Genomic DNA, 17,258 nt, shown 5'->3' with positions numbered 1-17,258 from the left:
TAGATGAGAAGCAGATGAATTTGATGTATTTTGGAGATGGAACCAACAGGATTTGCTGAGGGGGGAAAAAAGAACAAATGTAGGTTAATGCCTAGGTTTTCTGACTTGTTCAAATGGTTAGATGGTAGTTCCATTTACTAAGACAGGAGAGACTGAGGTAAGACCAAGGATGGGGAGAGAGGAAGGAAGGGGAGATGACAGTAATCTTATTTTGTACAAGTTAAATTTGAGATGCCTATACGATATCCAAAAAGTGATGTCAGGCGGGCAGTAGGATATTTAAGAGTGGCATGCAAAAACCACGTCTGGCAAAAAATATAAATCTAAAGGTTTTCAGAATATAAATAATATTTAAAGTCAATGAAAGGAACTTAAGGAGGGTCTACTACTGTAACTTTTTGTAACACAAATAATAACACTGAAGCAACTAAGGTTAAATGGTAACTTACTATGTCTGACACTGTTCTAGTTATTGACACATTTCAGCCTATTTTAATCCTCAAAACAACTAAAATGAGGAAAATAACTATAAAGAGATTAACTTAACCAATGTCATTCAGCTAATTTTAGAGACAGGACTCAAACCCAAGCAGTCTGGCTCCATGAGCGTGCTTTTACCTACTCTCGATACACTACGTCAAGCAGAGACCTGATAGAAGGATGCCTAAACCCAAGTCCTGAGGCACTCCAACATTCACAGATGGGGAAAGGAGAAGCCAACATAAGAGATGTTTATGCCCACTGCACAGTTTCAGATAAACGCTGAACCACAGGTTCAGAAGTGGCCACAAAGTAAATCTCCACTTGGGAAGTTACAGATGTCAGGTCCCAGCAGAGAATCAATGAAGTTTACCTTACCTTCCCAAAAGCCCTAGATTCCTAGGTCCTTCACTACACCTCCTTCACCTATTTGTCTTCCTCAAGAGTCTTTCTCCAAATCCAGGCATCTCAAAACAATACCCCAACAATCTGTCACACACACCCCTAGCCTCTGTTCCCTTCCTCAGCCCTCAACTCCCCCAGGAGGTGGCAGAGAAAGCTGTTGCGCCTCCCAACAAAAAGTGAAGATGAAAGAGAAAGGTTTTAGGGGAAAACCTCGTCCCAGTCTCACCAGGCCCAGGGGAAGACCGCTAAGCAGCGCGTCTGGCGGGACTGGACTAAGAACTGAGCTCCCCACGTGGGCCTGTAGAAACGGAACCCCACTCACCAAGCCATCTATCTGCACTTGCTTCACCGCCGAATCTCCAGACCCGCCTTTGCTTTTGCCTTTCCCCGCCGGGCCGGTGGTGGAGCTGGAAGAAGTGGCAGCAGAGCCGGTGCCTTCCTTGCGGGACGCCATCTTTCCAGCCAGACAGGAAAAAAGAGAAACGTGAGTGACCGGAAGCGGAAGTACGAGCTTTACGTGACGTCATGCACAGCCCGAGGGGCGGAGCTGGGAGGAAAAGCTGGAGTGCGGCTCCGCCTCCCTTCTCTTTTCCAGCCTCGCCTCCTTCGCGGAGGTAACCTTTTGCGCATGTGCATTGTGCTTCTGCGGCTTCTTTCTCATCGAAAGCTTTAAGACAAAATTAGACTTTTTAAAATATTTTCCACCATATGTTTAGTCAGTCTCTATTAGTCAGTTGACCTTAACAGCATTATAGCTCTTGTTTTATGTAGCGTCTCGCCTAAAAACGATTTCACTTTTTTTTTTTTAATTAATCCGCATTCCCAATCTTGTAAACTATGAAGAGCTGTACCAACTCCCATCACACATACTTGGAAACTGAGACGGGGTTTGTCCAACGTGGCGAGCTGGTATTGCAGTTTGTTTTAGGTAGTTTTAGGTAGCAGTCTCTAACCACTTAGATTATACAGAAAGTATAATGTGGGAACTTTGATCAGAATAACGAGAGCTAACAGCCATTTGCTGCTATTAGTTTTATGCAGGATTTACATGAGTAAAGTACCAAAGAAGCTATTTTATGTACATTGTTCAAGGATAATGCAGAACATATTCCCTAAAAATCATGCTGACTTATAACACAGTTCTCTGAAATATGGAACTGAAGTCTTTAAAACAATACTTAACAGTTTTAGCAAATCATTTTAGATAAAGAATTTAAGACATTCTTATGTTTCCAAATTTTGCCTATTCCTTATTTTTGAAATGTCTACTCAATCAATAGATGTCTATGCAGAACTGATAATTCCCTAATTTATTTTTCCCTAGACCTCTCCACTGAAGTCCACACCAGCATATCCATCTGCCTATGCAACTTCTCTACTTAAATGTTCAACATGTACCACAAACTTAACCTTTCCAAAACTGAGCTCTAAATACCACCTCCCTCACATAGTCTTCCTCACCTCGTTTGATGACATCTTGATTCTTCCAGTTGATTAGACCAAAAACCTTGGAGTCACCTTTGACTTCTCTGTTTCCCTCACACCCCTGCGGGCAACCCTAGCTCAGACTATACAGGAAAGGGAATTCTAGGAAGTATGATTCCAGCTTAGCAAAGTTGACATAGTACAAATCCACTCAACTACGTCTAAAAGAAACTCACTTCAAATATAATGATATAGGCATATTGAAAGTAAAATGATGGAAAAAATATATCATGCCAACATTAAGCAAAAGAATGCAGGAGTGATTATATTAATATCAGATAAAGGAGAATTTGGAGAAAAGGAAATCACCAGAGACAGAGGGAGACATTATACAATGACAAAATGGCCAATCACCAAAAACACATAGTAATTCTAAATGTGTATGTCCTAGTAACAAAGCTGAGCTTCTGTAAAGAAAAAACTCATAGAACTCAAAGAACAAATAGATAAATACACAATCATAGTTAGAGATTTCAACTCCCCTCTCTCAACAATTGACAGAACAACTAGAGAGAAAATTAGCTAGGATATAAAGGAACTCAGCAATACCATCAACAGGATCTAATCAATACTTATAGAACATTCCATCCAACAACAGAATACACATTCATTTCATTATTTTCAAATGCCCATGGAACATATAAACCATATCCTGAGCCATAAACAAACCTCAACAAATTTAAAAGAACTGAAATCACACAGAGTTATGTTCTCCAACCACAATGGATTCAAACTAGAAGTCAAAACATAAAGATAACTTGGAAACTAAACAACATGCTTCCAATAACCCATGGATCAAAGAGGAAGTCTTGAGGGAACTTTAAAAACACACACACATTGAACTGAATGAATATGAAAATATAAAATGTCAAAAGTTGTGAGACACAGCTACATCAGTGCTAAGAGAAAAGTTTATAGCTAAATGCATACATTATGAAAGAGGAAATATCTCAAATCAATAACCAAAGCTCCCTCCTCAAGATCTTAGAAAAATAAGAGCCAAATAAACCTAAAGCATGCAGAAAAATTTAAATAACAGATTATAGCAGAATACTGAATATTCAGTACTGATAACCCAAAGAATGTTGGTTACCATCATTAAATTGTATTTCTGCCTCCAAAAAAAGCAGTTTGATATTGTGGGTATTAATGCCATTGTAGCTATTCATTTACTAACCAAAATAAATTTACCCTGGATTTGTAACAATACGTTCTTCATTTTTTCTGTCACAGGAACTAAAGTTTTTAACATACTTCTACATATGCTGAAAATATTTCAAATTTAGTCAGAGGCAAAAAGAGAGAGGATGGTGAGGGTTCCAAAGCCAGCTGTGGGCTGTGCCCATGGGTGACTACCACCTAGGGACAGGAAGCAATGAATAGCCTGTCATACCTGAATGAGAAAATGAAAAAATAAACTGTCTGACTAGTTCTGCCTTTGTGGCATAGTAACCCCTCCCACTAGGAAAACACAGCCCAGTGAATGTAAGACTGTGACCAGTCCAGCCATGCCTTAGAACCAGCCAGTGCTGGAGCTGTTTCCCTCACTTGGCTAAGGTTTACTTAAACCCCTTTCAATGTAGTAAAATGAGAGTGAAGACACCAAAGATGAACCAAAGGATTTTTTTAAATGTTACTTTATTCCTATTTGGTATACAGATGATCAAAGGATTTTTCAAAATATCAATTTATTCCTATTCAGTTGTTGCCTGCTTCCAGACCTCTATGGAAGGCAAGGTTCCTTTGAACATCTGATAAGTCTTGGGGCCTGAGCTGAGCAGCGCTCTTGGTCATGGAGTAGATGGATATAGAGCGGGCACTGTGTCTGTGTCTGTTCAGGGCTCACAGCTAACCTCTATAGGCTCGACTTAGCATTTGTTCTAGCTTTTGCTGAAGGAAAAGGGTAGAAAGTAATCTGATCTTACTATTTACTGTCCCTTTGGGAAGTAACTGTATATTCATGACATAGAGCTAAGGGGTCCTCCTTCTCTAGTATCCATTAAAAACAAAAGAAGCAAGGAAACTTTCAAAGCTTTCAGCAAGAGATTCTGTAAGAGATGTATGTTCTTACCTCTTCTATATAGATTATTTTCTAGGAAAGGAGCACAAAGATCTTTTTTTTTATCCCTTGGGAAAGAGATGTGTTTATGTGATGGTTATAAGATCTCCAAAAATATCAGATTAGCCCTTCCTTCTTTCAGGAGTCACAAGTAACAGGGAATGGAGAGAAAACAGGAAGTCTACCCTCCAACCACAATCACTCATGAGGAGGGGATCAGAAACTCCCTATTCTATGGAAATGGGGGGAAAGGTCAATTTCTCCCCCTACCTAAGGCACCTATAGGGTGTCATCATAATTAACAACCCAGGTCTACAACACAAAAATTAGATATAAGCAAAGCAGAAGAAACAACATATAAAGAGGGAAAAAGTTCTGGATTAAGTTAGTACACTTTTTAGAGGTCCACAAACATTCATTTGGCCAAAGAAAATCATCCGGCTTAAAACACTAAGCACTTTGCTTAATATTTAACTGAAGTGGAAAAGACACCTTTGGGAGATGCCGAAAGCAGCTAATAACAACAGGTTTCTGCATCCCTGTCTCTTCACAATGCTGTCCAGGATAAAACAAGAACATATACAGAACATCTTAAATTTCCTTAAAGCAAGGTGTTACACAGGCAATACCATCATTTTTCCTTTTACTTATTTTTTTTTTAAAGTAAGTTCTATGTCCAAAATGGGGCCTAAACTCACAACCCCAAGACCAAGAGTTGCACATTCCACCAATCAAGCCAGCCAGGCCCCCCTATCATTTTTCCTTTTAAAATACATTTTGGGGAGGGGGGGCTGGATTTAGCAAATATTCCATCAGTTAGGTCACTTTGGGCTGCAAGTAACAAAAAACAAACAAGTACACAGAAAACCCCAATTTTAATTATTTTAAACAAGAAGGAGATGTACTGTATCACATAACTAAATATCTAGAGGAGGGCATATTGCAAATAAAGTGGCATAAATTCTCCAGTTCCATGTCATTATGATGCTCTTGACTCTGGCTTCTAACATGTTTTGGTTCTGTCCACAGACTGGCTACCCCCATAATTTCAAAACAGCTGCCAGGAGCAATGGACACATTGCACTTCTTTTTTTATGTTTATTGCAAGAAAAAGAAAACCTCTCCCCAAACCATGGGGAGAAAAGATCTTTCTCTTTAGTCTGATTGGGATCAATTTAAATCATATGCTTCCCTCCGTGTACATGTGGAATGAGATTGTGTGAGGCCATTGTTTGAAGAGCTAAGTGATTTGCTCAGTATCGTGAAAGGAACAATAGAGAGGGTAAAGAAAGAGCCAATAAAAAGGAAATAATATTCATTTACACATATGACCCAGCATGTGGGCATTTCCTATATGTTTCCTAAAATAATAATAATTCAGAAAACAACATTTGGCCTTCTCCTCCCAGTATTTTGATTTATGAATTACCAACTCATATTAAAACAAGGTGATCTAGCACTGAAAACATTTGCCCAGATTCTAAGAGTGACTTTTATTTTGTATCATACCACATAATTAATACCGTGTATTGGTGTAATTTAATTATAAATATGAGACTTTGAAATAATATTCTACTGGATTATTGAAAGTGTGTTTAATTTCTTGCCACCAGGAGTTCAGTTTCTGCCCTGAAGTCCTCCTGCTGCTTAAAAATATATACGAAAGCATGAGTGAAATGGTTGTCTTCAACATTTTGTTCAATATAAATAAATAGTGTTTGTAGAAAATCCTTTTAATGCCATAATCTGACATAATTTTTGATCTTTAAACTCCTTTAAGTAACAGGAATAATATTTGCTTACCCAGAGTAATTTTACAAGGATTCATTAATCTCCTAAAATGCTTTGATAAGTTAAAATGAAAGACCCCATATGGTCGGTATGAAGTTCTCTACCAGTTTCAGTTATGATTTAATTAAATTTGAAAAGGCAGTTTGTTATGCATCAAAGTAAAACAGTTTGCACATTGCTGCCACTTTCTAACTTTTCCTCTTCTCTACCAAGTTTTGGTGTTACCACTTTAATTAATACCATTAAACATTTGTAGTAACATTCCAATGTAGAACCCTATTCAGATCTATTAGAGTGAAATACTGAATTCCTTTTGACTTAATTCCCATGGCAGTATTTGTCCTCTGAATGATTTCATTCAAATAGATTATTACAGCAAGCATATTTGCTAGTCCAATTTTACAGCCATCTGATAACCAATGGTGGATACTTCCTGATTACTGTCTGGTTTAAAAATACCCTTGACAAACAGAAATCCCTTGAAACTTTTTCTTAAGAGACATTTTCTTTATTGTCATACACCCTGAAGGAAGAGTCACTAGTACTAGCTGGGCCAACAGACAGAAATCCTACTTGCTTTCCTTAATTGACAACTGGGTAACACTAATATGTCCTTGATGTTTCTTGCCCAAGCAGCTGGGAGGGGGTCTTCATATTTAACTAACTTTACTCAACGGAAGATTCATCCCACTGACATACCCAGTTCAAATCAAATTGTTTATACTTTCAAAAGAAAAAAAAAGTCAAGATAGATTTTATTGTATGTATGTAAAAAAGATTTAATTTATTTTACTTTGAAAAAATATTGCACCTTTTACAGAAAACATATAAACTCGGATTTTGAACCTAGCTGACATCAAAGTTTCATCAAAGACATCTGCCAATATAAAATTCTGCCAAGTAGTTTTAACTTTATCAGTTAGGACTGGGTTTGGTTGCATATAAAAGAAACTGAATGTGCCATTGTAGGTTCGTCCTCAGTTGAAAAAAATAAAGTACCATTCTGATGAGTGATGTTGATAAGGAGGGAGGCTGTGTATGTGTCAAGGTGGGGGGTATATGGGCAATCTCTGTATCTTCCTTTTAATTTTGTTGTAAACCTAATGCTGCTCTAAAATAAATAATGTCTCAAAAAGTGAAAAAAAAAAAACCCTTAAAATAATATTTTTTAAACCAAGGTAAAAGTTTATTTTTCTTCTCATGTAAAACAAGTCCAGACATAGAAAGCCTAGATTAGGAAAGATGGTTTCACAAATGACACAGACTCCTTCCTTTAGCCACTTTGCCAACTTAGCACATGGCCTCCATGCTCAAGGTTACCTCATGGACTAAAATAGGTTTCTGGTGTTCCATTCATCACATCCAAATTCCAGTAAGAAGGAAGAAAGTGGAAAAAAACCAAAGTGCCAATCGCTGAGCTAAGTTGGCATCGTTTAAGCAGCCTTCCCAGAAGTCCCTTGTAACATTTATACTTACATATCCTTGGCTAGAACTTAACCATATGACTATACTTAACTGCGCACAAGTTTGGGAAATGGATTCTTTTCTCTGAACACATATTAATGTCCAGAGTGAAATCCAAATTCAATTACTAAAAAAGGAGAGATTGGGTGACAACTCACAGTCTGTGTCACATCCACTATGTTATATGTGATGTTTTTGTGGGAAATGTCATGCAGCCATTGAAAATAATGAATGAGAGCTATGCCGATTGACTTGGGGTGTGTGGCGGGGGAGGATTTTCACAAGGATTGCTGGGTGAGAAAAGCAAAAATGTATAAAAGTGATAAAATATGATTCCATTTTTGAATAACATAAAGCAGCAAAAATCTCTACGTATATTTATGCAAATGATATACAAGTATATGAATTTGGGAAATTGCTGAAGGATACTCAGTAAGTTGTCAATGTTTTTTTTTCTGGGCAAGGAGAGAAGGGATGAATATCTTTGTGTTGTTCCATTGTTCCACTTGTTACGATAGGCATTTTTGTAAATGTTTTAAAATGTTTTAAAAACCTTTTAAAATGTTTTAAAATGTGGAGCAGCCTCCAGATCCAACCTTCAAAACACTGCCTGCCATATATGAAAATTCACAGTAAGCAAGTCCAGGATGGAGTCTATCATAGGGGATCCTAGTGAAGAACTTAGGCCCTCAATACAGTTTACCTAAGTTGTTTTAAACTATTTATTTAGGGAAATTATTTACTTAGAACATGTGTTAGAGAGTCATAGTTAACCTTTAAACATGCAAGCGCTTCCTTTTTTCTCTTCCAGGGATGGCATCCAAAGGCATTCAGAATGGTCCAGTGTTTGACCTACCATCGTAGACTGTCCTACATTACAGCCTCTAACAAAACTAGGCTGCCCAGAACCCCTGGTAATAGAATCATTTACCTTTATACCAAAAAGATTGGGAAATCACCAAAGTCTGCATTTTTGGCCAGGCCAACTTCGAGGGGTTCGTGCTGTGAGATCTAAAGTCCTTATGAAGTTGTCTAAAATGAAAAAAAACACGTCAGCAGGGCTTATCGTGGTTCCACGTGTGGCAAGTGTGTTTGTGACAGGATCAAGCGTGCTTTCCTTATTGAGGGGCAGAAAATTGTTGTGCAAGTGTTGAAGGCACAAGCACAGAATTAGAAAGCTAAATAAAAAAATGAAGCTTTTTTTGAGTAAGAAAAAAATCAAAAGGAAAAAAAATGTGTTAGCTACATAATGTTAGAAAGAACATTGTGTTCTTTTTGAACTAATGGATGTTAACCAATGTTTATAAATATTTAAATATGGATGTAAGGCACAATAATGTCCCAATAGATCTTTGTGAATTATCTGGAATACTAACATTTATGAAATTAAACAAAATAACCTTTATGAATTATATTTAATGTTTACCTATTTAATTCCATTTAGGCCATGAATCTTTCATGAAAAAGTCTTGTTTGGGAATTAGTCACACCTTGCAAGAATAAATCATTCTGTCAACTTGGCCTCATCAAAATTTCATGAAGAAAAAACTTCAAAATCATGTACAACAAATCATATTATAAATTATATTTGATCCAGACATAATAAAGAATATGAAGAGCATGAAAAAATAAAGAAAAATAAATTAATTCCCTAGCTACCTGAGCTGAATGTCTATTTGGCATGGAAAATGTCCAGTGTAGTGACCTAAGAAAAAAGCTAGCAGCTAGCAATGCTGAGACACTATTGTTCCAGCACTACAAGGTCAAAATTATTTTCAATGACTAACAATGATATCAAAATAATTTTTAAAGTAAAATTTCAGATTTAAATTTATATCTAAATAGTTCAACCAATAATGGCAATATTTGTCTTCTGCCTTGGTTGTGGCCAAATATTGATTTTCTAATACTAGGTCATTGACCATCAGACCAAAAAGTATTCATTGGAAAATATCCTAGTGGATAAACAGTGATGCTTGACTGCAAACCTCAGGAACATTAATATGCATAATAAGGACTTGGGAAGATTGTAATAAATGTCACTTCCTTTCTGAATAGTATCCCTATCCCTCAATACATGTTCTGAGCCAGAAATGGGCATTTTAAACAAGCAACAAGAGCTTTTTCTGCATGTCTCAGGATCATGTTTTGAGAAATACTGCTGTAATAGAAAACTCTGTTTTAGACTTGGTAAACGCTGTTATAGACTGTTTTCATGTTTGTGAAATAAAGATCTGGTATGCAAATGGCACTGTCATATACATAGAGCTTGGAAAGTAATTATGCTGTAGTTTAATACATTAAAAACAACAACAACAACAACTAGAATAGGACTCACATCTCTATTCCTGCACCACATTTTTCTCCCTAGTTAACCTTAAAAATCAAACCAGTTATTTTAAGCCAGTTATTTCACCAAGTAAAAAGATGGCGTTATTCAGGAATAGCAGACAATTGCAATACCAGACAAGTGAGCTGCAGCAAAACTACAGGCAAATCTGGGAAACAAAGAGGTACTGCTCTTTTATAGAGATAATCAGGGGGTTTGAAAGACTAGTATAAACAAAAAGTCCAATGGAGTAAACTGAAAACTTGTAGTGACTTCTCATTGGCCAAGTTGTGACTGTCTCTCATTGGCTAGGCTGTTGGTGGGGCATTGGATAAGGAAAGCCTTTCTTCCTCCTGCTGAAGTAGTAAAGTAGCATCCACCTACAAGGTCTGTCTTTTCCTGTTGGGTCTGTTATTGAATAAGAGTAGTGGAGTGTGAGAGTTCTCTCTGCCCAATTTCCCAACTCCAGTGTAGTGAGGTTTCTCTTTATTATCACAAGTGAAATATGACCAATGGAATGGAGTTGGTAGATAAATCTGTGAATATTATTATTATTATTATTATTATTATTATTATTTTTAACTGTTTTGCAAGACAAGGCTGGTATAATTTCTCTGTGGTGGGAGTATAGCTGGGGTGGGGAGTTGGCATGCAGGAATAAAGAAGAATAAAACTGGAAAGCAGTGAGTAACTATACTCAAGAACCATGAATCCAAACCTATAATAACACATGAGAGCCTCCATTCCTAAATTTATTTTCAGTGAAATAAAAGCAGCCATCTAAGTGACCTTGTGCTGGGAATCAGGACATGAGAATCATTATAGAATATCTTAGTTCCAATTCCATAAACCTGTACCTTCAAATAAAACCCCAAATGCAAATAATACATCTCAATCACTTTGTAAATCACTTTTCTCTATTGGTTCTTTCTCTCAATCGTTAGCCAAAACTAGATCTGGGACGGATTCCAGGCCAGGACAAAAATGCAAAATTTTATTCTCCCCATTCTTTGATTATCTTGCTCTGAATTGAAGCGGATGCTTGGCAATTAGCTGCTGGGGAACAAATTTTTCTGATTAACTCTTCATTAATTGAGTTGACCAAGTAACTTGTAAACTTTCGGTCATCTTTTTCCCTTCCTGTTACTGGAGTCCAGTGTGTAGTCTTCATATATTAGAGACCATAGACATATAAAGGGTTCTTAAAAAATAGTCTAGTCCTGCCAACCAGTTTGACAGTGTGGAACTGAACCCAGCTTTTTTGAATTGTTACTCAAAGTGAAATGGCTTGGGTTAGTGACAGAACTCGGACTCAAGTTTAGGGATTCTGACACTTAGAAAACGAAGCTCTTGAGCATTTTTTCCTAAAACACCCTGTGTACGTGATTTAGAATGGTCTTAAGGGGCGGAGATGCAAAATGGTGCCATCTTCTGCCCTAAGTTTGGCACTCAGGAGCAGTAGTTCGTATGGAGGGTGGGTAGCAAGAACATTGGAACTGCAGGAAGCCCTTAACTTCAGTACTGGTTTCCAGTGATAGTCCTAACACTAAAGAACCACGTGCCCTTAGCAAACGTGCTTAACTTCTTCGAGGGACGGCACCTAGGACAAACCTGCTCAGTCAGACGGAGTTGTCCAATTACTCTGATCCCTTTCCTCTCCCCACTTGAGAATTATAAACACTAAGGGGAATAATATATGGTAAATCACTTAGAATAATGCCCGTAGCATACTAAGGTTCCATATTCTCGTTGATTATTATACTGCCAATCTTTGGGAGGCGGACCGCACACAGGAACACGCCAGACGCAAGCACCGCCCCGAGGGCGCGCACCTTAAAGCGCGGGCACTGCGAGTGAAACGCGCGCTGGTCCGGGCGTGACGTAACCAGGGGCGGGCCCGGCAGATGGGGGCGTTTGCTTCCGGGGACAAAGGGGCTTTACTTCCGGGAGGAGCGGGTGGTTCGGGTAGGAGTTTTCTACCGTCCTAGGTCTTGATCCCGGTAAGCCAGGCATGAAGATCACGAGGCAGAAACATGTCAAGAAGCATCTCGGCTTCTTCCGCAATAATTTCGGAGTTCGCGAGCCGTACCAGATCCTGGTGGACGGTACCTTCTGTCAGGCGGCGCTGCGCGGCCGTATCCAGCTGCGGGAGCAGCTGCCCCGCTACCTCCTGGGCGAGACACAGCTGTGCACCACCAGGTGGGCCGGGCGGGTCCGGGGAGGAGGCCCGGGGATCCCGCGGGTGTGGTAGAGGCGAGGCCACGACGTGCAAACCGCCCCACCCACGAGGAGTTGACAGTGAAGTGGAGGCACTAAGGAGGTCAGGCGAGTGCCTGCGATGTAGGTAGAAAGTACAGTGCCCTGCAAATATTCGCGTCGTTGGCCTGGCAGATAAGACCAGTGCTTTGTAGTGCGACCGGGCTTCGAATCAAGGTCCCAGCCCTACCAGCTTTGTGATTTCCTGCGAGTTAATCTCTGGGCCTTGGATTTCTCATCCGTAAGGAAGAGACCGTAACTAAAAAGGTTGCTGTAAGGATCAAACGAGGTATAGTGTATGTACGGCACTTGCTGGTGTCCCAAACCTACCCCCTTTAAATGGCAGCTTTTTCTAGTGTAAATGAAAATTTCTCAAGCCTCACAACTGCCCTGTGCGGTAATATCTTCGATTCCCAGAAAGATAATTTAGAACTCGAGGTTAACCTTTGCCCATGGGCATGGGTTTATGCGGTTGTCTTTACTAAGTACCAGCCATATGCCAGGCGCTGCTCTAGCCACTGAGGATAACTTGGTGAGCAGGACAAACTTCCAGCCCTCATGGCCAGTAGAGTGCAGAAGTCAGCCTCGATGGGTGTGTTGTGACTCCCTCAGTGTGGGAACGCTTAAGATGGAACCTCCTGGGACGCCTGGGTGGCTCAGTTGGTTAAGCGACTGCCTTCGGCTCAGGTCATGATCCTGGAGTCCCGGGATCGAGTCCCGCATCGGGCTCCCTGCTCAGCAGGGAGTCTGCTTCTCCCTCTCCCGCTCCCCCTTCTTGTGCTCTTTCTCTCTCTCACTCTCTCTCTCAAATAAATAAATAAAATCTTTTAAAAAAAAAAAAAAAGATGGAACCTCCTGGAGATGGGAGGGAAGATGGAATCATGGAAGGTTTCATAAAGGAGGTAACTTCTGAGCCCAGTCACCTTTTGGTTCTGAGGGGAAGGACTGTTTTGAGTAGAAAAGAGAGAAGTGACTTGTGGAGCCTCTTGAATAAAGAAATGGAGCTGTAAAATGCCTGGAAAAGAGGTTAGAGCACAGGATATAATTGGAAGTGAAGCTGGAAAGAAGTAAATCGAACTTACAACATGAACTACTAAGGAACTTAGGGGTTTTCCCCCCTCATGGTAGATTATTTACTTTAAAAAAGTAGAAAAGGAAAATTAAAATGACCCATAATACCACGCCAATGAATTACCACTGTCAACGTGCTGTATCATCCATCCAGTTCTTTACGTATACACATGCACACGCACACACAAACACAGGAATGGGCTCTAACTGGGCACACCGTGTCGTTGGCCTGTCTTCTCACAGAATACTGCTTCATGAACAGCTTTCCATATTCAAGTAGCGCCTCAAGATGGTTATAGATACCCCACAATTTTTTATCCCCTTAGCCTTTAGGGCTGCCAGACAAGTCCTTAGTTGGCTTGTGCCTGGAGTTCATCACTTCTGGCTACACAAAACCTGTTCATTTACCCCTGTGTGCCATAGAAATATTAACATTTTTAATATAGTGCTATAACAAAAAAGCTTGGAAAGTACTGCATGAAATTACATTCTATAGCAATTTTTCCCTAAAGAATTTAACTTCCAGAATATTTTATACATACACAAAAGTAGAGTAATATAATGAAATGTCTATCACCCAGCTTTGGAATTATTGACATGGCCAGTCTTGTTTCATTTACCCACTCCCTCCTTCCCCCTGCCCACACACACACAGCTTACTGATGGTTTGTTTTAAAGCATATTACTCTGTCAGTTCTTGGTGTGCATCATGAAGATAAATGCTATCAGACCTAACAGCTGTCTTTTAGAAAAGCTAACAGTGTGAGGGCTAAGTTGGAGAAGCAAGAGCGTGAAGGCAGGCAAACTCATTTTGTGGTTGTCCAATCAAGAAATAATGGGAGCCTGAACTTCAGAGAGGAAAGGCAGGAACCCAAGGGTTCTGCAAAGAGACATTATGAGCTAGATAGCAACAGCCGAGATAGGACTAACAGCTGATGGAGTAGGGGTGGGGGTAGGGGTGAAGAAGAAAAGGTCAGTTAGGATTTCTGGCTTACACCCAGCGTCTGGGAAGCTCATATAGTCAAAGAGAGAGCATGCCCTGGAGGAGAAGTTTGGAGGCAGGGAAATACTTCGATTTTAGATGTGAATTTAAAGAGCTGATATACATCTACAGGAAATATTCAATAAATACTTGGCAGTTTGGGCCTGAAACTGAAAAAGAGTTCAGAACCGATGACTAGAAAGCAAAATCTCTTCTTAAACAAAAACTAAAGGGATGATAAAGAGAGTGAGGCAAGGTAGAGTCTGACAAGGGCTGGCTAGAGCTTAAGAAATTTTTGACTCAGTACTTATAATTAATTAGTTCTTTCTTGCTTGCTTTCTTCCTTTCTGTGATGGAAGAAGTGCCTGGGGAGCTTATTAAAATGCTAATATTTGGCTCCTCAAGAGGTGCGGATGTGGGGATGAGAAAGGAGTAGAAATTAATGTGATTATCATCACTATGTCATTTTGATATGGATAGTTTTTAGCTGACACTTTGAAAAACACTGACTTAATATGAAAATGCAGAGTGAAAAAGGAAGTTGTGATTGTTATTAAACTGGTGACTTGAAAATTTTTACTTTTCTGTACTGAAAATAGTTTAAAGGTGTACCAGTTTGTACTTGAATTAGAAGCATATAGCGGTAAGGTTGGGGCAAGGCATCTGTTGTCAACTACTTGGATTCACATTTCAGCTCTACCACTTATTAGTTGTGTTTGAGCATGTTGCTTGAAATCTCTCTGAGTGAGGTGCTCTAAAATACGGGTAATTTTCAAGTAAGGTGCCTAACTCAGGGCTGTTTGAGATTTAAGCAAGAAGTTATGTAAAGAGCAATTAGCATGCTGCCTGACACATAGTAAATGCTCAGTAAATTTTAACTGTGATCCCTTCTACTCAATGGTTGTATTTTCCAGGTTTTTTAAAGAGTGAACTGGCCGCCATATGATTGGGGCCAACACATGACAAATTCAGATTGTAATGGTATAGTTTTACTTTCTTAAAAATTGGGTATTTTTTTAATACTTGCTTTCTGTGAACAACGATATGTATCTGTTATAATTGTGAGCTGTTAATAATTTTTTTTTTCCAGGTGTGTGTTAAAAGAGTTAGAAACATTGGGAAAAGACTTATATGGGGCAAAACTGATTGCACAAAAATGCCAAGTCCGAAATTGTCCCCATTTCAAGAATGCTGTGAGTGGATCAGAATGTCTGCTCGCCATGGTTGAAGAGGGAAATCCTCATCATTATTTTGTGGCAACACAGGTGATACTGCTTTTAAAACCAGAGTCAATTTTAATCATTTCTATCTATGTTTCATATGGAGCTACATATAATCAGAAAAAATTAGGTGGAAGTGCTTTGTTAAAATGTCTCGACTTTTTAAAATGCAGGCTTTTAAGTTAATTTGCAGTCAGTGAAAGCAGTTGTCATTGGAGAATTTGAGGAGAGAACCTTAAGCATATTGATTTTTCTTCTTCCTGAAGTTTTTTTTTAAGTAAAATTATTGACAGAGAGATGTGATTGTATGTTTCAGCGTTCTTGAAGGGAAAATAAGTAGAGCAAAGATTTTATATTCTGTGTTCATCAGTGTTTTCTCATGTTCCTTTATTTCATATTTTTTCCTCAAAAAGTCATGTTTCATATTATTTGAAGTAGTGCTACCAATATGGAACTGTTTCTGACTTTTAAAGACCAGGAGGGGGAAAGAGAGACTCTCAGTGTTGATATTATCGAATGAGTTCATGTATATACAGATTTGCTTAAATATGCTTTTAGAATTATAAAATCACACGATTAGATGCAGAGCTGAATCTAGAATGTGAGTCAGCTAATTCTTACTTTATTGCTATTCCTACAACCTCTGTTAACATTCTTAACCCTTTTTGAAGCATGTCTTAGAGTAGAAACATGGGACATTGCCTCCACATATTTACCATTGCCTTAGTTTGTAATTTGTGGTCCTAGAACATTGATAAGTGTAGTTCACATTGTTGCCACTTAACTGTGCTCAGATTTCATCTTTGTCGTCTTCTTTTTAAATTATAAAGTATATTCCCGTTAGTGAGACATACTGATTTGAAAAGTAAAATTTGTGATCTCTTTTATTTTTACTATTTAAGGCATCTTATTTAATTGGCATATTTGAACTAAACAATTCTATTTTTCCTTTCAATAGGATCAGAATTTGTCTATGAAAGTAAAGAAAAAGCCTGGAGTTCCTCTCATGTTTATTATTCAGAACACTATAGTCTTGGACAAACCTTCTCCCAAAACTGTTGCTTTTGTTAAAGCAGTGGAGTCAGGTCAGCTTGTCTCAGTGCACGAGAAACAAAGTATCAAGCAACTCAAAGAAGAACAGGGTTTAGTGAAAAACCCAGAACAGAGAAGAAGAAAAAAACACAAGAAAATAAGTGGCCCCAATCCTCTTAGCTGTTTGAAGAAAAAGAAGAAAGCACAGGATCCAAAATCACCTGCCTCTGAAAAGAAAAGAAAAAGAAAAAGAATCCGGAACAGATCTACCTCAAAAGTACTTTCTGAAAAGCAGAGTGATAATGAATGAATTCCTTGAATACTTTTAAAGACATTCAAATGGGAAAAACAGATTTCTTTTTAAAACTGTGGAAGTACTTACAATAAAAGACTGTTATTTTTATAAATAAATATTGACCCATAAGCCTTTGCCTAAAATTATTTGTAGAAAGAAAGAAAGAAAAGAAAAAAGAAAAGAACAGAACAAACCAGGATGGATGGGTTTAGGCATTCTGGAGATTATTTTTCAGTGTAAAACTGTTGTCTCTTTCTGTCTTACCACTGCCCCTACCCCCCAACATTACATGCAAATAGTGTAAAAAAATCAAATCATACAACAGAGGAAAACATTCACAGAGGAAAATTTGTTACTTAATTCATGTAGCAGTTGTAGAATTTATATTT

General features: G+C 38.6%; 2 protein-coding genes across 4 annotated transcripts in view; one reads left to right on the top strand and one right to left on the bottom strand.

Annotated features, from left to right (window-relative positions):
* Positions 1–1,484, bottom strand: part of EIF3H (eukaryotic translation initiation factor 3 subunit H) — a 95,813-nt gene extending 94,329 nt beyond the window's left edge. For 2 of the 3 annotated variants that reach the window (XM_045896014.3, XM_064587985.1), the window contains exon 1: positions 1,208–1,376. In XM_045896014.3, coding sequence (XP_045751970.1) covers positions 1,208–1,339 — 132 coding nt within the window. In that variant the 5' untranslated portion in view covers positions 1,340–1,376. Of the gene's footprint in view, positions 1–1,207 lie in introns of all 3 variants that reach the window. The other variant, XM_045896011.3, reaches the window with a different exon arrangement.
* A 10,466-nt stretch (positions 1,485–11,950) lies between these two features.
* UTP23 (UTP23 small subunit processome component) lies at positions 11,951–17,015 on the top strand. The gene is made up of 3 exons (XM_045896010.3): positions 11,951–12,212; positions 15,413–15,587; positions 16,501–17,015. The coding sequence occupies exons 1-3, from the start codon at positions 12,025–12,027 to the stop codon at positions 16,882–16,884; spliced, it is 747 nt and encodes a 248-aa protein (XP_045751966.1). The 5' UTR covers positions 11,951–12,024; the 3' UTR covers positions 16,885–17,015.
* Positions 17,016–17,258: the final 243 nt, after the last annotated feature.

The sequence above is a fragment of the Mirounga angustirostris genome, unplaced genomic scaffold (genome assembly GCF_029215605.1).
Source record: "Mirounga angustirostris isolate CCGP_5_RB_7025 unplaced genomic scaffold, mMirAng1.0.hap1 SCAF_4, whole genome shotgun sequence".
Taxonomy (NCBI): Eukaryota; Metazoa; Chordata; class Mammalia; order Carnivora; family Phocidae; genus Mirounga; species Mirounga angustirostris.
Note: the sequence above shows the minus strand (reverse complement) of the source record. Positions and strands in the feature narration are given on the sequence as shown.